This window comes from Symphalangus syndactylus, chromosome 19 (genome assembly GCF_028878055.3).
Source record: "Symphalangus syndactylus isolate Jambi chromosome 19, NHGRI_mSymSyn1-v2.1_pri, whole genome shotgun sequence".
In the NCBI taxonomy this organism is placed as follows: domain Eukaryota; kingdom Metazoa; phylum Chordata; class Mammalia; order Primates; family Hylobatidae; genus Symphalangus; species Symphalangus syndactylus.
In genome coordinates, this window is record NC_072434.2 from 71,589,111 (window position 1) to 71,616,188 (window position 27,078).

General features: G+C 34.5%; 1 protein-coding gene across 20 annotated transcripts in view; it reads right to left on the minus strand.

Moving 5' to 3' along the window:
• The window catches only part of CDC42BPA (CDC42 binding protein kinase alpha), a 313,445-nt gene that overhangs the window by 51,197 nt on the left and 235,170 nt on the right, over positions 1–27,078 (minus strand). For 5 of the 20 annotated variants that reach the window (XR_008649731.2, XM_055235029.2, XM_055235017.2 and 2 more), the window contains 5 exons: positions 26,842–26,918; positions 25,748–25,795; positions 16,557–16,595; positions 8,740–8,844; positions 4,787–4,870 (listed from right to left, as the gene is read on the minus strand). Coding sequence is in view for 19 of the 20 variants with exons in the window: in XM_055235029.2 (XP_055091004.1) it covers positions 4,787–4,870; positions 8,740–8,844; positions 16,557–16,595; positions 25,748–25,795; positions 26,842–26,918 (353 nt within the window). In the remaining variant the exon portion in view is untranslated. The remainder of the gene's footprint in view (positions 1–4,786; positions 4,871–8,739; positions 8,845–16,556; positions 16,596–25,747; positions 25,796–26,841; positions 26,919–27,078) is intronic. The other 15 variants (XM_055235037.2, XM_055235028.2, XM_055235035.2 and 12 more) reach the window with 10 other exon arrangements.

Below are 27,078 nucleotides of genomic sequence, written 5' to 3' on the forward strand. Positions count from 1 at the left end.
CGTAATCCCAAGCACTTTGGGAGGCCAAGGTGGGCGGATCACGAGGTTGAGAGATCGAGACCATCCCAGCTAACATGGTGAATGCCTGTCTCTACTAAAAATACAAAAATTAGCTCGGCGTGGTGGCATGCGCCTATAGTCCCAGCTACTCGGGAGGCTGAGGCAGGAGAATCGCTTAAACCTGGGAGGCAGAGGCTGCAGTGAGCTGAGATCATGCCACTGCACTCCGGCCTGGCAACAAAGCGAGACTTTGTCTCAAAAAAAAAAAAAAAATTAAATTTTTTTAAAAAATATTTTTTCTTCCCTTTTAAAATTTCTATTTTGAGATAATTATAGATTCACTTCTCTATCTTTTAAAAAACATGAAATAAATTTTATTTCTTGGGTAGAAATACTAGGTGCAACAAACTGAGTTAATATTTAGTTCATAAAATAATATTATCAGCTTGATAGAAGCCTCACTCTAGTTTTATTTTGTCTTATTTTGCCTTTTCATCATTGATGATCCAATACCTTGGGCATGTATATATCTTTATAAATTAGATAGTCTGAGTATGTGTTTTTAATTTATATAAATGTGTTTCTGTTATGTATCAGCTACATTTTAGGAATCTTTCTTCTATTTCCAACTCCCTACTGCCATAAAAAATACAGTAATAAACATCATCATCATGTTGCCTAATGGATCTGTATGAAGGTTTTTCTAAAGGAAAGAGATTTTTCTGATGAAATGAGATTGCTGAGTCATACAGCTTACGTATGGACTCTACATTGCCTAGGTTCTCTCCAGAATGGCTGTACCCGTTTATACTTCCAGTGTTCACGTGTGAAGCTGCCTGTTTCTCCACATCCATGATGTCATCTTACTTAGTTTTATCTTGATTTTGAATAGAAAGTGATAGTAATTTTAAAATTAAATTTTAAAAATTTCTCCAATGATTAATGAAGTTGGACAGTTCTTCACATACTTGTTGACTATCAGGATTTCGTCTTCTGGGAATTATTTATATCACTTGCCAATCTTTCAACAGGATTTCCAGTCTTTTTCAAATGGAGTTGCAGGAATTTCTTATGTATTTTAGAAATAAGCCTCTTATTAGTGGTAAACATTGCAGATATCTTCCACTAGTCTGTCATCATCTGTTAACAATGCTTTCACTGTAAAAACATTTTTAATTTTGATGTAAAGTCCATGAATATTTTCACCTTATGCTTGTGATTTGAGATCTTATATTCTCAGTCACAAAAAATTTTTCTACATTTTCTGTGTTTTAAATTTTTAAAATCAAATTAATACATACACATGGTTGAAAAAGTAAAACGGTATTACAATGCTTATGACAAAATCAGAAGTATTCCTCCTACTTCCTAGAGGCAATTTCATTTAACTCTTCTTCTTTAAAAGCTATTTCCCTCCTTCTGTAATAGGTATCTACATTGGCGGGGGAGAGCTAGGGATGGAAAGCCTATACTACAGTTTTTTGATTTGAGACATTATCTGTTCACTTCCTGCTAGGGTAGAGAAGGATATGGCCCTTTTACACCATCTACTCCCTTTTTTCATTTTTCCCAATATTGTTATAGTAGTTTCAGCTTAAAATTTATATGTAATGTCTAAGTTATTATGACTAGAGAATCATTATTCACTAATAAGAAGTACACTATGGTGATCATCTTTCTTGTATAACCTTATGATTTTTCTAAAATCAATAGTGCCCCCCCACCCTCGACTTTTACCTTTCTGTATCTCTATCACTAAATCTTCCAGACTCTTCTAAGGACTGTAAAATCCCCTGGAATCTATTTATCACATGGTCAAACACACTGGAAGCCTTTCAGCCCCCTTACCCCTTTCTATCGACCTGAAGACAACCCTGCTGAAGTCCTCTGGTTTCCTATTCTAGTCTTTCTCTTAACCAGTCTGTGTACAATTCCTTCTTCTATAGACCTTGTGTCTCTCTTTCCTTGTCCCCTTCCTTGTTCTGGTAGAACTAATTAAGTTTCCTTAAAAGTAGCACATGGGTGATAAAAATTTTTTTGAGATCTGGAATTTCTCAAAATGTGATTTTTTCCCCCTGCAACTCGATGGGACATTTGACAGGGAATCAAAAATTCTAGCTTGAAATCATTTTACCTTCTAACTATTCTTTTCATTTTGCTTTGGATAAGTATGTCATTTCAATTCCTGAATATGTGGATGTGATCTTTTTTTTATCTCCTTAAAGGTTTAAAAAGCTCTGTCTTTGGTATCTTGAAAACTCACACAATGATGTGACTGGAGACAGGTATTTGTCATCCACTAGTGATAGCAGGCACTGATGGAACTCTTTAATCTGGAAACATGTCTTTCAGTTACAGGTGAAAGTCTTTTACTTACTTGATAATTTCCTTCCTTTTCTTTTTTCTGTTTTCCTTTTCAGGAACTTCTATTTGTTGGATATTGATTTCTCATATTTTCTTTTCCTAATTTCTACCTGATTTTTTTCCAATATTTTCTAAGAGAATTCTCAGATTTATCTTGTGACTCATCTACTCAATTTAAAAAATATTTATCATATTTTCTTTAACTTGAGACTTCTTGTTCTCATATTGCTCTGTTTCTTTCTGCTTTTTGCATTGTCCCTTTTTCCTTCAATGAAAGCAGGGAATATTTGTTTGTTTTGATCTTTTTCTTTTTTTTTTTTTTCTGAGATGGGGTCTCACCATGTCACCGAGGCTGGAGTTTAGCGGTGCAATCTCAGCTCACTGCAGCCTTGAAATCCCAGGCTCAAGTGATCCTCCCTCCTCAGCCCCCAAGTAGCTGGCACTACAGGTGCACATCACCACACCTGGCTAATTTTTGTATTTTTCATATAGACAGGGTTTTGCCATGCTGCCCAGGTGGGTCTTGAACTCCTGGGCTCAAGCGATCAGCCTGCCTAAGCCTCCCAAAATGCTAGCATTACAGATGTGAACCACCATGTATCCCTGATCTTTTTCTTTTGTTAGATAATTTTGAAATGTCTACTGACTTTTGGGAATCTTAACATTTTTAAAAGTCAGTAAAAAAGCTAAAGAGGTTTTGTGTCTATCTATGTGTGCACATGTGAGAGCAAACATATGATGTGCTTGTTAAGAAAGGACCTAGCCATCTCATTAGGGAGCCCCACATGACATTATCAATAGGTCTTTTCTGGGCCATTCAGTGGACCCGAGGATCCACTGATATCCTCCAAGCAGAGTGGGGAGGAGGAGGCTATAGTTCCAAGAGTCAGTATTCTGGGAGCTAAGCAGAGGAAAGGCTTTGAAGTCTTGCCATTCAGTACATGGACTTTTGCCAAATCTCACTATTTGTGGTTTTGCACTTCTTTCTCTCACCAACCAGTGAGCCTGGTGCCCCTAAATTTGTGATCTCTTTGGTTTAATTACTTCACAAAATTAACATATTGCTGAGTTGGGGTAGTTGTCTGGTTTTCAGAGCTGGTATAACACTTTATGTGGACTTTGAATCAACTCTCTAATTTACTCCAGACTCCCACTTCACTCTTGCCTCTCAAAGTACTTGGTGTCTTTATCCTTTTGGTTGTCTGAAGCTTGTTCTCTAGTACATTACTTGGGAAGGGGTATGGGAACAGTATTTCCTGAGCTCTCGCATGCTCTTAATAGTTTTCTGTGGCCTTCATTTTTGGAGGATGCTTTACTATCCTTAAAATATTAAATCCTTAAAAATCTTCGACTTGTACTTTCCTTGGGTATCTTAAATGTGTTATTTCACTGCTGTTGTTTTTAGCATACTGCTGCTATGAAAAAATCTGATGATAATCTCATTTTCTTTCCCCTTTAAATGACATAGTTTTTTGCCTGAATGCCCAATATTTTTCCTTTTATTTATAAACCATTAGTTTACTACAATGTTTTCTTTTGGCTGGGTTGTCATATATCTTAACTTTCCTGTTTTTCATCTTATCTTCCATCCTACTAATTTGTTTTTCTGTGATATCCATTTTGCCCCTTCTACTATTAAAGTCATCTATTTAGTTATTTCAGCAGTTATGTTTTCATGTCAAGTACTCCCAATTTATTTTTCTTCCTAACTACCTTATCCTGCCTCATGTTACCAACATACTTCTTATCTCTTTAAGGATATTTTTTATGTTTATTTTAAATTCATGTTCTATCTGGCCTTAAAATTTTGCTTTATCTGGGCACAGATTATTTCAGTTTGTCTTTCTTCTATATCAGTTATATTTTTTGTATATTTTTTCAGGTCCATTGACCTCTCTCTCTCATTTTGTGGTTTATCCAAAGTTTATGTTCTGGAGAGGCAGATCATTCAGTTTTCCAATTTCTGGAATTTCTTTGTAGGAGCTTGAGACAAGCAACTAAATCTTCTCATTCTACCATATGTAATACTTCAGTCATATTTATGTCAAATAGAATGGGAAAAAAAGTTCACCTGAATTTTTCACTAAACGTTTTTCTTTCTCAGTGGTTTACTGACTTCAGTCTCAGATTCTTCCACAAGTGGCCTCAACTTAATCTCTTACTGAGGCATATACTGCTTAGAGGAAGTGCTACTTCTTATTATAACAGACTTCAAAACATTGAATTTAAGAAGATGAAAAAGTGCTGTATGCTCTCCCTACCTTTCCTATTGGTGATTATTTGCATTCACACATAATTTATTTTATAAGTTTTTCTGTTTGTAACTTTGAAGAAATAATATCAAAAAAATCACAGCAAATGCACAGAGCAGATAAAATTCATTTTTTTTGGAACACACTATGCTTATCACTAGATTGAGTACCTTAGGTGGAAAGCCAGTTGAACCAGGACATCCTTTTTTCCTTAAGGTTGGTGTGTGAACTGAAAGTGGAGTGGAGTCTACAGTCTGAATCCAGGAGCAAAAAAGGAAATAAATGTCATGAAACACTCCATTAATTTCAAATATAACTAGAAAGAAGCCAAAATAAATAAAACCAAACAAAACATCAATAAGGCAAAAAGTTCTACCAATTAATAATAAAGAAAACCTCAATAAAGCTAAAGTTCTCATAGTGTTGATAATTTAAATCTCTGCCTGCAATATCTACAAATGAAATATTTGTTCAATTAGTAAGTTACTTCAGTCTGGAAATATAAATCATTTGGATCAAATGATCCAAATAAAAAAAGCCATAGCATGTGGCCTACATAAATATGAGGATATTAATTTTTACATTCATCTGAATTTGCCATATTAATTCTAAAAAGTATCTTAAAATGATTTATAATAAAATATTTAGAAGATTCTTTTAACTACTCAACTTTCATACATAGAACATATATTACATATATAGAACACAGCTCTGGATGTAAATACACAGACAGAGACTGACACTGGGATTTTTGTGCAGAAATTAATTTCCAAAGAAGGGAATTATTTAATTTTATTGTAATTATTTAATATTATTGGAATTCTGACTTTAATACAAATTTAGTCACATATCATATCTTTCTTAGGTAGCTATGTAAAATATGGTCTTCTTTTATGGGGTTTTATTGGAAGGTATTTATTTGAATGAAAAGAACCAATAATTTCACTGAATGTTATTATGGGGAAAAAAGAGCCGCTCCTCAATCAGCAAAGTAGTGAAAAAAAAAAAAGACATGGAAAGTAACTTCCTTTCAGGATGCCAAGCAAAAAAATAAAAGGAAAAAGCTAGTCTTTGTATAAAGAACAGAACATTTTAAAATATTACAAGAAAAATGGATGGTCCTTTCTTTGCTGTTACTATACAACCTCGTCTTTGTTGTTACTATACAACAATCTATCTTTGAGGTTACCATACAACCTCCAAAAACAGAGTATTTTATATGCAGTATAGCCTTAAAACAAAACTCAGCTGAGTTTCTCAGAGTTTTCTGTTTGTGACTTTAGCTCTAATTTAGATTTTATTTACTTTTAAATAGCTTGAAAAAGTTTTAAACCAAACTTAAAATTTAACATTTGAAAAGATAAATATGAAAGATAAAAGAGAGGAACGCTGAAAATCTATATAAAAGTTAATAAAAATAATAGGAAACAAAGTCGTCAAATTTACATAGAAAGTCCAAAGGTTATTAGAATTAAAAAAAATTAAGCAAGGGTGCTGGATACAAGATCTACAGAGTTTATAAAGACAAGGCAATGCACAGTAAGAAAATGTATTTAAAAAGAATCCCATTCACCATAGCAACAAAAAATTTAAGGTACCTAGGAACAAATCTAACAAGCAATATGAAATACACTGAAAATAATGAAACTTTATTGAAGGATATAAGAGAATCCCCGATATGTATACCATGTTCATAGATGGAATACCCAGTATCATGAAAGATGTCAATTCTCCTCAAATAGATCTATAAATTAATGCAATTCCAATTAAAAGCCCCATGTGAAATTTGACAAGCTGACCTTAAAAGTAATATGAAAAACTAAAAGGTCAAGAAGAAAAGGAAGAAGGTATGTGGGATGGCTCACCATACCAGGTATCAGGAATTATTTTAGAGTGAAAGTAATTCTAATTAAGACAATTTACTGTCAATGCAGGAATAACCAAAAGAACAATGGAAAAGAATTGAGAGTATCCAAACAGATCCATGCATATAAAGCAGAAATAGCCATTACAAATCAATAGGGGGAAATATAGCAGGGTCACTTGTTCATATAGGAAAAAGACATTAGAAGCCCATTTCCCATTATACGTAACAATATATATCAGTTTGATTAAGGTCCTAAACAAGTAAAAGCAAAATTTAAAAACTTTTAGAAGAAAATATAGAAGAAAATCTTTATAATCTCTGCATAGAGAAGAACTCCTTTAAAAAGACATAAAAAGCAGAAGTCGTAAAGAAAAAGACTGATAAATCTGACTATTTTAAAATCAAAACTTTTGCAAGACAAAAAGACACCACAAATAAAATTTTAAAATAAGCCAGACTGGGAGAAAGTATTTGCAATGCATATAGCTAGCAAAGAGTTAGTATCTAGAGTATATAATGAACACAAAAAGCTATAGGAAAAATGATTCAATAGAACAACAAAGGACACAAACAGGCAAATCATCAATGGTCAGTAAACATACAAAAAGATGCTGAATAACACTAGAAAACAGATGCAAGGTAAAACAAAAATGATACTTCATATCCATTAAGCTGGCAAAAGTTAATGTGTAACTGTGAGGTGAGGATGTGGGGAAATGGGGAACTCACACACACTGCTGGGGGAGTGAAAATTGGTCCAACCACTGTAGAAAACAATTTGGCAAGATCCAGTTAAACTTGAAAATGCGTATAACATACAACTCAGTAATTCCACTAAGTATATATGCCAAACAAACTCTGTACATTTGCAAAAACAGATATTAGGATATTCATTTCAGCACTGATAACAATGAAAAATTGGAAACAACCCAAATATCCAACTATAGGAGAATGGATAAATAGTTGTGGTATATGCCACAGTTATAATGAATGAACTAAATGAACATGTATCTGTAGGAATAAACCTGAAAAGCAGACTTTTGAATGAAAAAAGTTACAGAAGGATACAGGTAATATTTATGTAAATTATAAACACGTAATAAGCACTACTATATATCATTTACGGATACAAATGAAATGAACATCTAAAACCAAGAAAGGGAAGATGCACATCAGCTTCAGGATATTTAGATATGTCTGGGAAAGAAGAGTGGGGAATGGTATACATGAAGATGTTTCAACTGTTTCTGAAATATTTTTGAACAAAAATCTGAAAAACAAGCAAAATTTTCATATCTGTTTAATCTGTGGGTGATACATGGGTGTTTATATTCTCTGAATGCTTGAAATATTTTATCATTAAAACAAAAATGTATAATCTCAAAATATTAAAACAATTATAACTTAAAACACAAGAGGGTCTCACTAACTTAAACAGTTTGCGGGAGTCTATCACAGAGTTGGAAAGATCAAGTCAGAACCTGACTACAACCTCACACTTCACTTCAGACAGCTCTTCAGATTGGACTATCTGCTTCTATTGGAATGCTAGACAGCTCTGGAGATTTAAGAAAAGGAAAGCAAAGGAGCATTGTCTGAATTGTGATGCTGAATGAAGAACCAGAGCTGAATCTTAAGGTAGGATGGCATGGACGGAGGTACAGCATTCTTTTGACTTGTGGAAGAAATGATCTCTGTTAAGAAAATTGGCCTATTGGCTATTTAAAACCATTGATTGACATGAAGTGTAAACACAACACAGTTTTTTTTGCACTATTAAATGTCAGGATTTAGTTGACTGTTACCAATTTAGCAGTTAGAATGAACTATTCAGTTGCTAGAAGTGGCTATTTTATTTTTCAGCTCTATTTATGATGTAACAGGTTAGTTATACCATGACTTATCATATTTATTAGAAGAATTAAAATATGAAAATGGCACCTGCACTGCCATTTGCCTAGAGTTTCTAATAATTCAAAAATTTACATAATTAATCTTCTGTTCTACATAGTTATCTAATTAAAATAAAGACTATCTTTCTAGTTAGTTTTGTCTATTTCATGTTGACTATTTGAGGACAATGTGCTCTTTAGTTTTTTATTTCTACCTACATTATCAGTTAAATGTAATGATCTGCAATAGACTGTAACTTATTACATATTTGGTTAAGAGGAGAGAGACAGACTTGTTTTACTCAATTCCCTCTTTCCTGACACAAGTGAAAAGTCGGGGAGCAGGGCTGCTCCAATAAGGCACCTTAACTGGCTCAGCTTCACTAGATGTGGAAGGAGATGTGGACCGTGACTGGATGTGAAACTTGACGCTCGGGTTCCATACATATGTGTTCTCAACGGGATCAGTCTAGGAAAATAAGTCGGGAAAAATAAAAACCCAAAAAATCACTTTTCAACAATGTGCAGCTCTTAGCAAATTTCTGTAAGGCATGATTACGACAACATTTCTTGAGAAAGGAGGATAACAAACTTTAGTTTGAATATTCACATTAGGGATACATCACTATACAAAAGCATAACCACTAGCTTTAATGTAAACAAGGATTGACAGAATAGTTAACCAAAGGCTCCTCCCTGATCTTCACTGTTGATCTCTTACTTTGCGCCCTGGTCCTACTGCACATTCTATGTTGGTATTCCACATGGAACTTTTTATTTCACAAAATGAATCATACATGTGAAATAAATGCAGAGTACTTAATAGAGATACATATTGCAGATTAAAGATAACTTTGTCCTTGATAAGAATGAAGTTTGGTCTTTTACTACTCATTAATTGAAAGTAAAGAAAACCTAACCTATCAGTTTTGTGCAGGACACTAAAGTAAGTCTTTCCTTTATTTTGCACCAGTAGAAAAACCAGCACTTATATTCAGTTGCATCCTTTTAAACCAAGCATTTTTCAAAATTAAAAATGCTTTGGGTTAAAATTTAGCATAAAAGATCTTATGAACCATACTGATTGAAGCATACTAGTCAGTTTGGCAAGTTTCAGAGTTACTAGGATTGAGTTTTTAAAATGAAAGGACAATGAAGGTAATTTGGAAAAGTGGTTCAGGAACTTATTTTGAATATGTTGTATAGCAAAACAAGGTTTAGATCAGAAGTCACAAATCATAAAAACACCATCAATTTAAGAATTTAAACATGAACTTATAATTATTTTCCTTTGTTGTTACTATGGCTATATTTTAGAGGGACGACATGATGATAATGTACCCCTTAGAAATGCCACTGCTGAAAGAGTCAGGTGCAGTTGAAACTGCTGGCAAAGTAGAACTATTAAAACAATGAATTAAAATACAATGCCCTTGTATTCAAAACTAAGTGAAAAGCAAAATTTCACTTTGAATGAATGATAAATAATTGAGAGTAGAAATACTTGGAAAAGAAGGTTCCCCTAGAAATTAACTTCATAGATTTGTTTTTAGCTCAACAGAACTCTGGGCATGTGGCTTCAATCTCTAAGGGCACAAATTGTTTTCTCAAGTTGGGGATATTTTCCTATTGATAATTAATGTAGAATACTATTATCAATGTATGATATGTTGCATATGTTAAAAACAGTCAACTTCTGTTCAATGTGGAGAATTTAAAAAACCTGGCAAGTGTATGGGAAGAACAGGCTAGCAGGCTGGGCAACACTATCGTAGCCCTCCATTGGTGCCCACCTACAGCCTTCCTGGCGGTGGGCATGGAAAGGTATTCTGGTAACCACAAAGCCACCACCAGGCCATAAACTTTCAGCTACTGGATTGGGGAGGAGTAGGGAGAAGAAGGGTCTCAGTGAAGGCATTAGGGGTCTTGGAGAAGCAACCATTTACCAACTGCTGGATACTCAATATTTTAAAAAGTGGGCCACTGAACTAAAGCTTACCAGCTGAGTATCAGCTCTGTACATGTGATGTGCCTGATTTCATGAAACTAGTATGCCTTGTGAAGTTGGAGAGCCAGGCCTGTATCCCATCTCTTGAGTCCCAATTCAGCACTATTTTTGTTCTACCAGAGGCATCTCCACAGCAGAGTAATTTACTCAAAGTAATTTAATAATCAAGGAGGCTAAGTTATATTATCTCCTTTCCTGATAGTAAATTTTGACCAGGAAAAGAAAAAGTAGAAGAAAATGGGACTCAAGACACATTTTGCCCAGTTTACAATTTTATTCAGGGACAGTCATGGAGAAAGTAATCAGTTTAGATTATAAATATGAAATATGACTCTAAGTTGGGAATACGGCAGAAATGTCTTTTAGTTTCTAAAAATCTCCTCCTCCTAGTTTTCATAAGATTATATACATTGCAACAATTAGGAGTCCATGGAGAGGGGCTTTAGTTAAAATGGAACTGAGAAGCAAGCAGAACTGATACATTTTATACCAGTAAGAACTTAAAACTGACTGAAATATCATCTCAGGAAGTTTTAAGGTATCTAAGTAGGGGACTTTCTATGTGTAAAAAACTTGGCTATCTTAAGAAAATTTTGAAGTTTCTGACCTGTTGCAAAAGGCTTTAGCCCCACAGCTTGACTGAAAGACATAAAATGAGAAGTTCCTGTGTGAAAGGTAATGCTGTGTATATGTGAATAGCTGATATAACGGTTTTGTATATCTGGGTTTGATTATTTCAAAAACTCTTTAAAAATGGGAAAGGCCAAATATTTGCTGTTTGCAATAGCACTGGTTGAAATTTTACAGCAGGTCTGCTCTATGAGGTGTTTAAACACATGCTGACAGAAGTTGGGCATACTGTCTTATACTTTCTCACATTAAAATTAGAAAACACTGCCTTAAGCCATTTTGTCAGTATATGGACTAAAGGAAGGTTATATCATAAAATCAGTGAACCTAAAAAGCAGGGCTTTCTCTAGCCCCAGAGCTGGTTGTTAAAACACTTACCAGCATGTTTGTTGATCCTATGAAAATGTGGTATTATGACAGTGGGATATTGGAGAAAGGAAAAATACACTATCAATTTAATTTGCGACTACACGAATTAGTAACTCTTTTCTTGAGGCTTTTAACACACACCTCTTGGCTCCTCTGTCAAGTCTTATTCTCCTAACTAGTTTTTCTCCATCAATAAAAATGAAAGAGAATATGGATATGGACAGATTTAAAAGTGATTTTCTTTGCTGAATGAGGTAAAAGGTAGTTATTCAGAAATAGAAAATATTTAATTTAAATGAAAATATTTAATTGTAATAAAGTAGAATAATGAAATTTACCATACTAGCTTTTTAGAACTGTATACTCTTAAATAAAAATCAATTTCAGAGTTTAAACAAAATCAAGTAATTTTTCCTTTAAAAAATGTTAAAAATAAGTGAAAATACTGAAATATTTTGAGATGGTATTAGGTATATTAAAAAGTTGAACTATGCCATTTATAGTGATAGTCCTATCTTTCATTTTAAAAACCTATGAATATAATAATTAAAATTTAGGGCCGGGCGCAGTGGCTCACGCTTGTAATCCCAGCACTTTGGGAGGCCAAGGCGGGCGGATCACGAGGTCAGGAGATCGAGACCACAGTGAAACCCCATCTCTACTAAAAATACAAAAAATTAGCCGGGCGTGGTGGCGGGCGCCTGTAGTCCCAGCTACTCGGAGAGGCTGAGGCAGGAGAATGGCATGAACCCGGGAGGCGGAGCTTGCAGTGAGCCAAGATTGCGCCACTGCACTCCAGCCTGGGAGACAGAGCGAGACTCCGTCTCAAAAAAAATAAAAAATTTAAAAATTACCACTTTACTTTCAAAGTGTGTTTCTTTTAAAGACAAAGGACAAAGCTTGGTAAAGGTGAATAAACTCAGGGCAAAAACCATTTCAAATATTAAAAAAAATGTCCAGGTCTTTTAAATGAAACTAATGCTAATAACATTAATAGATTCAAATATTTCATTTCATTTCTCGGTTACCACTGGTGTAAACAATATCTCAAAAGTGTTACACCACAAATCACTTATTTTCTTTATTCAAGTTTTAATTATCACCAACCAGACTGGAATTTTCAGGAAGTTACTAATTTTAACCACAATTAAATGCCTATCAATGCATTTATAATTAATGGCTTATTCTATCCACTAAAAAGCAATTAATTCTATTAAACTTTCAGAATATTCAATGAATACATGCTGGCATTTAAAGATAGCCTATGATTCAGTTTAATAATGAATTGGCAATGACTGATATAGTATAGCAGCAAAGCAACTGATTAATACCATTAGTTATTTTATTACAAAGTATTTTAAAACCTTAAAAACAAACGTAATCATTATTAATATTATATTTTAGCCATGGAAGTTAAAATATTCTTTTTGTCATTTTTTTATGTGCTAAAATACTATAGCATTAAGTATAATAAGGCAGCAAAAGCTAATAAACATATATAAATAGCAGATATTATAAATTCAATATAAGAAATATCTTTAAGTAAATGCAATTTTTTTTGTTAGCTAATTTTCTTTTCCTAAGTAAACATACTTTAAGGTGTTACTCTGACGAATAGTCATTAGAAACATCTACTATACTTCAGTATCATTTTACTTAATGCTCTGTTAAAAAAAAACAAAGAAGAAAAGCTGAATATTAGTGGTACTGTCCATACTGCAAAACATTTTAATGCAAAATGTTCATAACGGTCCCTGAAGCTGTTAGGATTTTTCTACTAAAAGATCCTCAAATGTATTTCTACAGTAGTACATTTTAAAAGGTTCCCCCGCCACCAGGATCACAGAACTGGTTTTTAGATGACCCACTTATCAAGAATTCCTCAAATTATGGACAGTATTGTTTTCCTATAAATAATAAAAATAACTAAAACCACTCATCTTGAATATGCATCAACAGGCCTTTTCTACTGCCTAAATAATTACAGATTTGTACAAGTAACAAACCTCTCATAAGAAACCTTGCTTCGAAGTAAAAAACACCAAGATGTGATATGGATTATATATGGTCAACCTACTAAAAACTAGCTTGCATCTAACAAGTTGTTTGTTATTGGTAAACATAAAACTGTAAGTTAAAAAGTCCCAGTTTCTTTTCTCTCTCTTTTTTTTTTTTTTTTTTTTTTTGAGACAAGATCTTTCTCTGTTGCCCCGGATGTAGGGCAGTGGCACAATCACAGGTCACTACAACCTTGAACTCCTGAGCAGAACTGATCCTCCTACCTCAGCCTCTAGAGTAGCTATGAACACAGGCATGTGCCACCATGCCTGGCTAATTTTTAAAAAATTTTTTTGTAGAGGCAGGGTCTCCCTATGTTGCCCAGGATGGTCTCGAACTCCTGGGCTCAAGCGATTCTCCCGCCTTGGCCTCCCAAAGTGCTGGGATTACAGGTGTGAGCTACCATGCCTGGCCAAAATCCAGTTTCTATCGATTTTATCCTTTAGCTAGAAGTATTTTGAAAACAAAGTAGAAGGTAATTTAATATTTTGTATTTAGAACACATATAAACTTAAATCTTTAGTGATATATTTATTTCTGTTAATTGAACTTATGATACAAAAACAGTATTATAGAAGTACTATATCATTTGGAAAATAGTAAATACATTTTATTGCTCTAGAACAAATCCTAACAAATGACTAAAGGTTGTGACCAGTAAGGGTAAGCTTACCAGTTATATATAATGCACCTTGTTTCCCTTTAAGAAAATTTATTCTCAAGTTATTTTCAATATACTGATTTGAATATCTAGTCTGGAGAATTTACACATATTTCAAGAAAACATAAGAGAAAGTTAAGCCATATGTGGGCTATAAAATCTCTGCTCCAAACTCTAAATGAACAGTCTGAAATAACACATTCAGTGTTTCTCACTATTAATGAAAGCACTGTGGAAATCTCCCTCATCATTTGTATTTGGACATTAACAATACCATCAATAAAAACTTTTTCTTCTACTATACTTAATACTACTTATAAAGAAAAGCATTCAAACTGTAAATGAGGTTTAATAGCATACTAGAAAAAAGAATGCAAGAAACATTATTTTGTAATACTACCTCATTCATATGACATTTCATAGTTATTTAATTTTAAATTTATTAAAATACTGCATATTTTCTTATCTAAAAACATGGTATATAACATAAAATCTTATGCTACTGTTACAACAGAGGCCATTGTTAAGAATGGTAACTGTATGTGTCCTACTGAAATACACTGATGTCCCAGGGAACACTGAGGTTCTACACTATACCACTGAGATGCTTCTATTTAACAGCTGAGTAATTTGTAATTCTTCAAGCATCTTCACAGGCACTATTACTTTTCAGTGGCTGACTTTTTTTGTCCGATACTTAACCAAAGAAAAATTGAAGGAGGCCAAGAAAGCAGATAACCAAGCCTATTATATCTACGTTTAAAATAATATGTAATTATAAGTCAATAGATTATGGTTAATTATAGTTTATTCATATCTCATAAAGACATAGAATTAAGGAGAGACCTTATAACAGCTATTTCCCTCCAAAATTTTTTTCTTATTTCAAGATTCACAAAAAATGTTCTAGGTGGCCAAGGCCCCAGAAAGTCTGCAAGGCAAGTGAGACATAATTAATCCATAATAAAATTAGAGAAACAAATCCTAAATTATAACCTTATAAAAAAAAACCAAGTAGTTAAAAATTTAGTCAATTCATGGGCTGATGATTTGACCCTAATATAATTATGGGCACACAACATACTGGTTTTCCCTTCTAGAGGTTATGTAATGTAATCAACATATATTCAGATTCATTTGATAAATCCAAATATCTAATGGTTTTAAGTCTCTACAAGTTTCAAAATAATCAAGCAATCAGTTGAACTAGTAATCTTTCATAAACACAATAATTAATGAGATATCACTTGAATGCAGTTCTACTGGCCATAGTACAGGTATCCAAAATGCTTATTCATTATTAAGACGCAATCCGAAAACATTATATATGCTATAATAGAGTTATTCATGTTTATTTTACAACCAACCCTCCAACATACCAGAAAGACAGGACCACAGGAAGCAGCAGGCCACCCCTACTGCTTCCCATGCCTACCACAAACCACAGAATTCCCTCATCTAGAACTTTCCGAGTCCAAGAATTCTGAATGTAAAGTGTTGATCAGTCTCCATGGAGATGACTGGTGAACATTACGAACTTGTATCCATTACTGACTTTCTTTTGAATGTTACTATTTTACATAGTATATGAAAATCCCAACACTGTCAGCTACCCTGTCACTTTTCAAATAGGGAGTATGTATGCGTGTTTATGACTAGTGTTGGAATGTGGCTGGTTTAGAAAAGTTCCATCTCTGGGCATGTCAGAATCTTGCAGCACAGAGGTAGTGGCTGACTACCTCAGAATCTTGTAGCACAGCGGTAGTGACTCATTTCAAGTTAAGAAACACGGAGCTAGGATTAGTATAGGAAGATATTTACAGTTTGTTAATAATACATATATAAATAATGTTACTGATATTTTTTAAATCTTGGAATTATCTTAGAATAGAAAGGATTTATTATTCACATTATTTCCTCAGATCTATAGTTTGGGAGATTCCTCTGAAATACATTAAAAAAAAAAAACCAAGATTTCTCCAGAACTGATTTACATAAATTGTAGTCAATAAGGTGTATAATTTGTTCCAAATCATTTTTGAATTTTGTACAACATGAATGATCAAGTTTTCTTTCTACATAATTAAAATCTCTAAGAAACAATCTACATATTTGCTTAAAACAGATTATTAGGAGCTCATGTACTTTATCTCTGACTACTTGGAAGGCATACTTTAGGATCACTTTTCCCCTTGATCAAAATAAAAAAAGATATCTTATCATTTTAGTAGTTTGGTTATAGTAATTTATATGAACATTCCTAAAGCTTTGCGGCCAAAGCCAAAAAAAAAATACATAAAAGCAGCACAGCAACAGCAGGAGCAGCAGCACAAAGCATGCAATAAATGTAGTAATATACCACAAAAACATTAACAGGTTCCGCAATCACAGGCAAAAGGATGAGAGAGGGGTAAAAGGCCTCAGGATGGGTACATAAAGTGCAAAAGTCTCTTACACGTCTGCCTTTGCTAGCTGGAGTACAGGATGGAGAGCGCTTCAACAGAGAAAGGAGAATAGGACATGTTACAAATATTACACACGTAAGACTCTCAAGGACTGCTATTGTATTAACAGACAAAGTATATAAACATACATATAAAGCCAGAGTTTTGGATAGGTTGAATGTATATGTATTTTTAGGAAAAACTGGAGGATAGGATGGTAAAGAAACAGTTGTTTGGACTACATCTAAGGTTGACAAACTTTTCACTGGCCCATGTACAGTGACCCACAAAATAAGGCTTCATCAAGTGATAGACAATTTCTTTTCTGGAAAGGTTGGCAGTAGCAGACTGGAACAAATGAAAACAAAAAGGATCTAGATATTTCTGATTTAGTGCTGGCAAACATTCAATAAAATAATGAATTAGCCTGGCTTTAGACATTTACCTACTAAATTTTTACTCTTTTCAAAAATGATTCTTTTAAATGGCAAGGGCTAAGTCAGGATTTCAGAATTAATGACAATAAATTAAAATAAAAAGTTATTTGAACAATACTCTATCCTGACTCAACTTCAGCCGGAGTCAAAAGAGGGACTTTCACCTTTCTAACATTAAAGAATTAAGTAATTAGGAAAAAAGTAACAATTATCTCAAAAACTTTTTTTTTTTTTTTTTTTTTTTTGAGATGGGAGTCATGCTCTCTCACCCAGGCTGGAGTGCAGTGGCGCAATCTTGGCTCACTGCAAGCTCCGCCTCCCGGGTTCATGCCATTCTCCTGCCTCAGCCTCCTGAGTAGCTGGGATTACAGGTGCCCGCCACGACGCCTGGCTAATTTTTTGTATTTTTAATAGAGACGGGGTTTCACCATGTTAGCCAGGATGGTCTCGATCTCTTGACCTCGTGACCCGCCCACCTTGGCCTCCCAATCAAAATATTTTTGTGATGCTCCAGCAGTAGAGCTTCACTAATATGAACCATATCTACTTCGGCAATTTCTAACATTCAATCCAACCTAATGTTTGTTGTGAGCTTATAATACGTTGGATACTAAGCTGACTTTGCAAGGGACTGAAAGATAAACAAGACATGGAAGTTCACAGACTGGTAGAGAAGACATCATGCCAGCGACAATGTGACAAATGCTATCATTGAGATACATACATGGTTTGTATAGAGGAGGGATAGACAAGATTTTCTTGGGGACCTAGAGGAGGGAACTTATAGACTAGGTCTACAGGAGTTATAGAAGATTTAAGACAAAAGTGAAAAGTTAAAGAATGAGAAACACTACCAAAAATTCAGTATTAGTGTTACAATAACTCTGGCAGGTAAGTAAATAGGAACAACTTTTTTTTTTTTTTTTTTTTTTTTTTTTTTGAGACAGAGTCTTGCTCTGTCACCTAGGTGGATGCAGTGGCGTGATCTCGGCTCACTGCAACCTCTACCTCCCAGGTTCAAGTGATTCTCCTCCCTCAGCCTCCCGAGTAGCTGTGACTACAAGTATGCGCCACCATGCCCAGCTAATTTCTGTATTTTTAGTAGAGATGGGGTTTCACCATGTTGGCCAGGCTGGTCTCGAACTCCTAAGTGATCCGTCTGCCTCAGCCTCCCAAAGTGCTGGGATTACAGGTGTGAACCACCGTGCCTGGCCAGAACTATTCTTTCTTTCCATAGGAAACTGGAATGGGAGATAATTTGAACACCGTGTCCTACAGAGTTAATAGTAAACCAGGATTAGAAGGCCTGGAGAGTTCTAAAGAAGTTTTTCCATTATGGAGGCTAAAGTCTCTGGTTCAAACCTAGTTACTTTTCCTCAGTTATTAATGGGAAGAATCTCTCTCATTCCTTCTTGCCCCCAAAACCAACCAACCAAACAATAAATCAACTCCAACTCTTCCTCTAGCTATCAATTAATCTATCTCCCTTCTTCCTTAATAATCATAATAACATTTATTATGTGAAGAGTATATGCAGATCCCTTTCAAAGTGCTTTACATATATGAATTACTTTAATTCTCACAGAAACCCTGTAAGGTAGGAATTATGATCCTCATTTTAAAGATGTAGAAGACGGATCAACTTGCCTAAGGTCATAAAACTATTAAGTGGTAGGGCCAGGATTCAAACTTCCTCAGCCAGACTTCTGAAAAATGGTATACAATCGCTGCCTGTACTTTCTAAACTCCCAATTAACTTCTAATACAGTGCAATTCAGATTCTGCTTTGATCTGATACTCAGCAGGTCAGTATTTCCGGTTTGTCCTATCTGACCAGCCACCTCTGCCATACCATCACACTGACCATTCCCCTCCTTAAAATTCTCCGCTTCTCTAGTTTTTCTGACAGGTACTTTCCTGAGTAACCACATAGGAGTCCTATTCCTTCACCCTTTCTTCAATGGAGATTCCAGGTTTCTGTCCTTGGCTCACTGCTACAGTCTGCCCCTTGGGGAATCTCATCCACTTTCAACTCTGATTATTTCCAAATCTCTGTTGCCAGTTCACTCCTCTTCCTTAAACTCCTGACGCATATATTAAATATCTGACTGTCTGCTGGACATCTCCAACTGGATGTCCCTTAGGAATCTCAAACTTAACTTGTCCAAAATGAAGCTGTCACCTTTCTCTTCTGTTAAATCTTTTAATAATTATTACATATGGGACTGATGAAACCTAAGCTCCATAATATGAAGTATAAAGTTGAGAAACACAGACCCTTATTCTGGCCTTTGCCAATGTCTTCATACTCATTTCTCAATCCCTTCCTCACCCTTTTTGTTTGCCAAGCAAGGGACAATTCAAACCAAATTGAAATCTCCCTCTGTCCACAACTCCATAACTCCCTGCTCCCTACCCCCACAAGTTCGCTCTGCCTGTCTAGAATATATTCCTCTTATGTAGTTGTTTTATGATTTTGCTGAACATACTCATCTGTGAAGACCCAGCTCAGGCATTATTTCCTTTAGTAGGCTTTTCTGGATCCTCCTGGTTCAATCAGAAATCTCTCTTCTTTGTATTCCCATGATATACAATCTTTATCTTTTATTACTATATTTCCCACATGGTATTATAGTTATCTGGTTATATATTTGTCTTTCCCATTAGACTGTCAGGGCAGGAAATATTGTATTATGACTAAGGGCAGGAAATATTGTATTATGCTTAGCGTAAGCCTTTAAATTAAATTAAAAATTCTCAATAAATATTGAATGAATCCTTCTCAATGTCCACAGTACTTAGCCTAGATATTTCTCACGGCATTTATTGCTTTCCACGTTGCATAGTGCGTAACTATATAATTATTTTTCTAATTATAAGCATTTTGAGGTCTATTTCCACATCTGTTTTGTCTTTGTATCCATTATGCCCAGTATATTACTACCCACGTAAAAAGTGCTAAAATGTTTAACATTAAAAAAAAAAACTTTTTTGGCTATCTCTACTTCTAGACTAGAGTCTGGAGTGTGCTAAAACCACGAAAAAGAGCATGAATATCTAAAAAAAAATAAATTTATTATTACTATACTAAAAACAAGTTAAAATGTCTCCCGAAACTATCTTTGAAAATGAAGGACGATACATTTTCTAAGCTAATACCATTTAAAGCTAATAATGATACTATCACCACAGCAATGATTTCTTACCAAAGTGTTTACCTAGAAAATGTCTAATTTTAATGTTTTCAATATTGTTATGTTTTCAACTATTTTTATGTTTCCAACAGAAAAGGTGAGTTAGAGGAAAACACACCCACACACGTTCTCTCTCATATATACCTACACACACTGGTTTTTTATAAACACTGAAATTGAATTCATGGCAAACACTATAAACCAGCACCTTGTCTTAATGTGCAACCAAATACCACTTTAAAACATGTATTTCATATATAGGTCCATGACTTGCCACCAAAACTTTAAGACTGAATATGAAGGTATGCACACAAGCAGAAACCAAAAGAAATAATCTCAGGAGTACATAATTTTGCTAACAGTTTTTAAGGTTTAATTAATCCTAGAGGTCTTATTTGATAAAATGCCAAAGAAATGGACTATGTAATCATGGTTCTTTCCCTTTAGATTGTCTAAATATATTATTATATTATATATGCAATAAAATATGTAATATATACAATTATGTTCAACATAATATATTGCCTAAGTTGAGGAAAAAATGCATGTAACTTTCTGAAATATGCAATCTTCAGGTAGGGTTGTGGTGAATATGTGGATAGAACTTGTAAAAACAAGAATTGAATGAGCAAATTTCAGGAATGCCAAAGAAGCTAGGTCTGATTTTGGTCATGGACTAAAAATCTTTAAAACGTATGTTTTAAAATTCTATTTCCTACCAATTCTCACATACAATTGACCATCCCCCTAAGTATCGCTGAAACTATGCTGCCAAGCCTCAGATTTCTGTAACTGATTGTAACAGAATGTAAAAGAAGCTGGGAGATAAAACCATGTTAAACCAAGAGATAAAGAAGTTAGAAGCCATGACTGAAATTAAGTATTTTGAAGCATCTTAGTAAGATGTTATACAAGGTTAAAACCAAGTCCAGAACTCAGCCTGCCAATATTGTCAGACTGCTTGCTTTTCTTATATGCCAGAATATAAGAATGGAAAACAATATTAGGGGGATCAGACAGTTGGGCTAAAAGATACTATCTCTGTTTCTCTGTGTCTGACTTTTATATTCCAGAGCTTAATCCTTGATTTACTCTTTCATCAGTATATCAGAGTAAGAAAACTCTGAAAAAGCAAGTTGAGTACATTCTCATTTTCCAGGCAAATAGGCAATTTCTATTTTTGTGAACTGGGACTAAATGAACAAAGTGTAGAATTGCAATTTAATCAAATTCAAAACTTAACTTAGCACATATTTAATATATGACTATATGTTTCTCAAATATAAACAGCAAGCAGTTAACTTATATGATTGTAATTAGTATTATCTATAATATTCTCAAGCCAAGCTTTTTCAGGTTTGGCTGAAAAGAAAACGAACTGAAGAGAGTATAGGAAGTTGCTACAAACTTGGTGTGATGATCCCTGGATCTGTTACTATTGGGATGAAGGGAACAGATGGGGGAGAGAAATGGGAAAATCTAAGCAGCTGAGCTCCATTTGCTCCTCACCCTGTTTATTACCTAGAGAAAGAGGCTGGGGCTAATATGGACTAGACAGTCCAGGACTGGGCATGTACAGTTGAAGGAAAAGATGAGGGTAGAAGTGGGAATGATTTCTACAGCAGAAGGGATCTTGGTATCTCTATTCTACTGCTTCCTTAATAGGTTGAATGGAAATGCTTTTCTCAAGAGACCACTTATCAAAGTAGTTTCGATTTCTTTTAAAATTAACTCAAACCCGGCCGGGCACGGTGGCTCACGCCTGTAATCCCAGCACTTTGGGAGGCTGAGGTGGGCAGATCACGAGGTAAGGAGATTGAGACCATCCTGGCTAACACGGTGAAACCCCGTCTCTACTAAAAATACAAAAAATTAGCCAGGCGTGGTGGTTGGCGCCTGTGGTCCCAGCTACTCGGGAGGCTGAGGCAGGAGAATGGCGTGAACCTGGGAGGCGGAACTTGCAGTGAGCTGACATCGCGCCACTGCACTCCAGCCTGGGTGAGAGAGCGAGACTCTATCTCAAAATAAATAAATTAATTAACTCAAACCCTTCTTTATCTGTCCTAAAGAATATTTTACATAACAATGTATCACCACACTGTCCTAATCCCCAAAGATAGAGAACTTCAAAAAAGTCACTCTTAAAAATGGGAGGGTAACCTATCCACTCCTAATAACGGAAGAGTGCTGTAATGGTTAAAACAACCGGATTAAATATTTTCTAAGGTTTTCTCCTTTAAAACTCTATGATTCTACATGTAGAAAAGCCCAAATGCCTACATTCCCCCAAGTTAGAGAAGCAGAGTGTTGAGAATACACTCTGCTCTGCCTGGTTGCTTCCTTTCATTTTCCCAGAGGGAAGGGAATGACTGGTATTACATATCTTCCTTCTCTTCAAAGGTACTCTTAAACATACAAAGACTGGCCAAACAATGTGACTTAAAAAGGAAAGCATCTTGCTCCGAACATCTTCCCATTGTGCCAAAAATTCCAGCATTCATTTGAATTTTGAGTTAACAGGCAAAACATGGGGAGGAAAAAATAGGGGTGGGAACATTTTAACTTAAAACCGTACTGTTTTAAATAAAGTAACTACACTTAGAGGCCTGTGTGGAAGGGTAAAAGTAGGAGTAAAGAAGGTAACTTTGGAGGAGGAGAGGCACTGGTGATAAAGCTCCGACAAATCAGAGGGCAGCATGAGAACATTGGGTTCACAGAGACAGAGGGAGAAGAATGAGAATATGTTGATATCAAAGGACTTGATTCCTGCAATTCTGGTCAATACTAGCCTTATTCCCTTCTATACGTACAAGTTCCAGCTGCAATTCAAACTTTAGGTCTTCAACATAATCTCCTCTATAGCAACGAGACAGAAAACAAAAAAGAATGTCCAGAAGGATGCGTACTACTCATTAGAGCCTTACTTACTACAAAGGGCAGGCATATAAGCATCAAGCACAATATAACTAGATTTGGCACAGAGAACAACAGAGTCTTGATTTGCTCCTTAAGAATCCAAGTACAGCTGGGCGTGGTGGCTCATGCCTGTAATCCCAGCACTTTGAGAGGTTGAGGCGGGTGGATCATGAGGTCAGGAGTTCAAGAGCAGCTCGGCCAACATGGTGAAAGCCCGTCTCTACTAAAAATACAAAAATTAGCTAGACACGGGGCGCATGCACCTGTAGTCCCAGCTACTTGGGAGGTTGAGGCAGGAGAATCGCTTGAACCTGGGACGCGGAGGTTGCAGTGAGCTGAGATCGTGTCACTGCACTCCAGCCTGGCGACAGACTGAAACTCTGTCTCAAAAGAAAAAAAAAAGAGTCCAAGTTCCTAGCAGAAAAAGAGCTACAGAAGAACTTGAGCTTTATACAAAATATCTTGGATGCTGAACTCAAGTATATCAAAGATTGAATACTGCTGTTCAAAACATCATTCTGCTATGACTTTGAGGATCAAATGAATGAATGATAACCCTGGAAAGGGAGATCATAGGTACAAACTCTAAAGAGAAACACGAAGTTTGTGCCATAAAATATTGGTGGTGGGTAGATGACTGAGTGATGAAGGGCTAAGAAAGTATTTAAGTGAAACTGAACTGATGGATGAGAAAAGAAGCTAAAGAGAATACAGAAAGGGAGGGAACCAGCTTATTAAAAGTAATAAGGGCATTATTACTGATGGCATTACATATACCGTTTCCTTAAATCTTCAAACAACACTATTAGATTAGTTATATTATTATTACTATTTGTCTGATGAGCAAACTTAGGGTGTAGAAAGGTTAATTTCTTCCAAACCATACACCTAGAAAGTTGTACAGGCAGGATTTGTGTCTGCTTATGCACCTAACCAATAAATTGGGAGAATGCAGCTTAGAAAGCACATGAGTGGGAAATCATGCCTTTTAGAAGCTGGAATATAAATAAAAGATTTGGCAGCTCTTGTGAACTCAGCTCCTTTTTACTTCATACTAGGAGTTCCCTTGCAGTGCAATAAAATTTACTTTTATGTTTGTACTGAGCTCAATGTTGCATTAATAGAGGGTAGAAGATAACAAAGGATATTCCTGGAGGAAAACTAACACTGGGAAATGGCTGTGGGGTGCTCAGGTATTACAGATGGGTGGCAGCAGTGGCAGAGTGCCTGTGAGAGCAGAAACAAGCTGAGGACCTGGCTGGGGTGTGCATTCCTGAAAGATCTGCTGAGAAGACCTCATGTATTTGCCAAAATACATACTGCTCCTAGGTTTTACAATCAAATATATGTATATATTTTTTTTGTGACAAGAAAAGGGATGGAGAGAAGTTTGGTAGAAATAAAAAGGTTTTCTTGTGGAAAGAACAACTAAAATAATTTACTCAAACTTCCTTCCCTTTCTTTTTAAGGTGAATAATATCTGTATGGAAATACCATATTGAGTATTTTAATATCCTGAGCAGCAGATTATAACATGCAATACCATTGTACACGAGGAGAGTTCTCTTTTTATCACACTATAGAGTTAACCAGAGTAATTATTTGTTTCGAGAATAGCAAAACACTTAGAATTTCATTTAGAATGAAAATGTGCAAACTTCAGTATAAATATTCCAAGCATATTCAAAATCACTTTTTTGTTCAATAATTTTTAAACATCTAGATCAAGAAGTTCCTTTAGCAGAACATTATGCTAACTATTCTTCTGACTATAAGTATCCTAACAAAACAGAAAGAATAAAACATTTAAAAATCTCCCGATTTTAAAAACAGTTCTATGCACAATATTTGCATTTGAATCCATTTTATTTCCCCATTTCTGTAAAGACTAAATATTCAACAGGATAATAAATGCTTTAGGACAAGAATTACTGTGCCATTTGATGTGGAATAGAGAGAATGTTATGCCAGGTAGTAAAGAGAATGAATGATACACATTTAACAGGAACTTCTAAATTATTAAATTGATAGAATTCAGGAGAGAAAGTGATAATGCAGTCAATTTATAGTGCATATAGTGCATATGTTAACTAAAATCACTTTGCACATTAGAAGAGAAATTCTGTCAGCATTAGAAATAAATCAATTAAAAATTGATTTATTTTAAAATCAGTACTCTATTATTGTCATACAATAAAACCTATTGGAGAAATTAATTAAAAGTAACTTTTTTTGATTATACCACCAGAGGTTTATTTTTAACCAACATAGAAATTAAACAGTAAAGTGCTGAAAAGAAAAGGGAAAAGTAAAATAGAAATCACCAGGAAAAATAAAAATAAGCAATTATTTTTATATATATATATATAAAACAATAATTAAATAAGCATTCTAGTTTTAGAATTCTTACAAAGATTGAAAATACTGGGATTCTACAACAGTCAAAGCATTTTTCAAAGTAAATTTTTACTTCATTATGTTTAATACTGATAAATCCTTCATTATATTTAAGATAAGAAAGAAGCATATTTTGGCTCACATAAATTTTCAACTGTGGTATTTCTAAAACTGACTGCATTACTAGGCAAATTCTTCAAATCAATTCACTGATCTTTTTTACTGAAGGATGCATTGGTTTGAAAATCAAAGACTTACGTCATCCAAAAAATCAATCAGTGAAGATGAGGAAGAAGAAAAGGAATCCTATTTAACGAATACAGCAATAAAAAAATAGAAAATATGGATGAAGCAATTTAATAATAAATCAAAAATTTTGTAAAACAATTGAAAGGCAAATGACATTAATTCAAATAAATAAATGAGAAAAGCAGTCACTATCATTGTTCTTGAGAAACTTAAGAGATTCATTAATTACTTTTAAAGAGTGATTATTTTTCCTTTTCCTAAAGGAATGAAACACAATTCACATACTGTGCCCAAAATGTAATAAAATGAAGCTCATGACAAATAATTAATAATCAAATTAAATGTAAGTACTTTTGAAGTAACAACAAGAAGTAAGCAATGGAATTCCTGAAGCTTCTAATTCTTCCCACTGGAATGTAAGTTCTAGTGGGAAGGACTTTGTCTATTTTGGTCACTACTGTATCTCCAGCACTTACAACAGCACCTTGCACAAAGCTACGTGATTATTATTTGTTGAATAAAGATATAATCACACTTAAATTTACTGAGACAAAAATATACTTGATAATAGTAAGCTGATTTTTTTAAAGCAAAGAATTTAAATACCAAGGAATGATCAAGAGCTACATAATCACAATTTCATTACTGTGTGATATGCCTAACAGAGTCTATGTAATACCTTTTAACAAAAAGCATTTCTTACTGTACAGTTTTTAAAAGATGAATTGATTTGAAATAAGAACCAGCAATACCTTATCGTCAGCTTTGACATTTTCTCACTTTTTACTGTGGCACTATGCTTTGGAGAATAAAAAAATTGTCAAATTATTTCAAAAGTTGGGATTTGTTCTGCTCTTAATGTTTCTTAAGGGAGATGAAATTGCTTTTAAATCTTAAAATGACTCTCATGATTAAATCTTAGATGTTTTGTTAAACAGAGGTGGGATTATAGTCTCCATAAGAATGCAGAACATATTCCTCTGCTAATATGTTTTTGTTTATTTAAGATTCTAGGTCCTCTGATGTGGGAAGCAATAAAATGGTTTTATTATAAGTGAATTTTAAATTGACCCCAGAGGATATCTGACATGTTTAATACTTACTTCAAATTGATCCAGAGCATCGGTAGGCGTATTCAAAAATGCCAAGAAAGAATGCTGTGAGTCTTGGTGCTCTATACCTAGAAGACAGCAGCAACTTTTTTTAAGGCTACAACAATTAAAACTGATTTTAATGGATAACCTTCCCTGTCTGAATCTATTAAAAGCAGTTCACAAACTACTGTATTTCAAAGTTGATCACTATTATTAACTCTACATTTAAACAAAACTAAAATACAC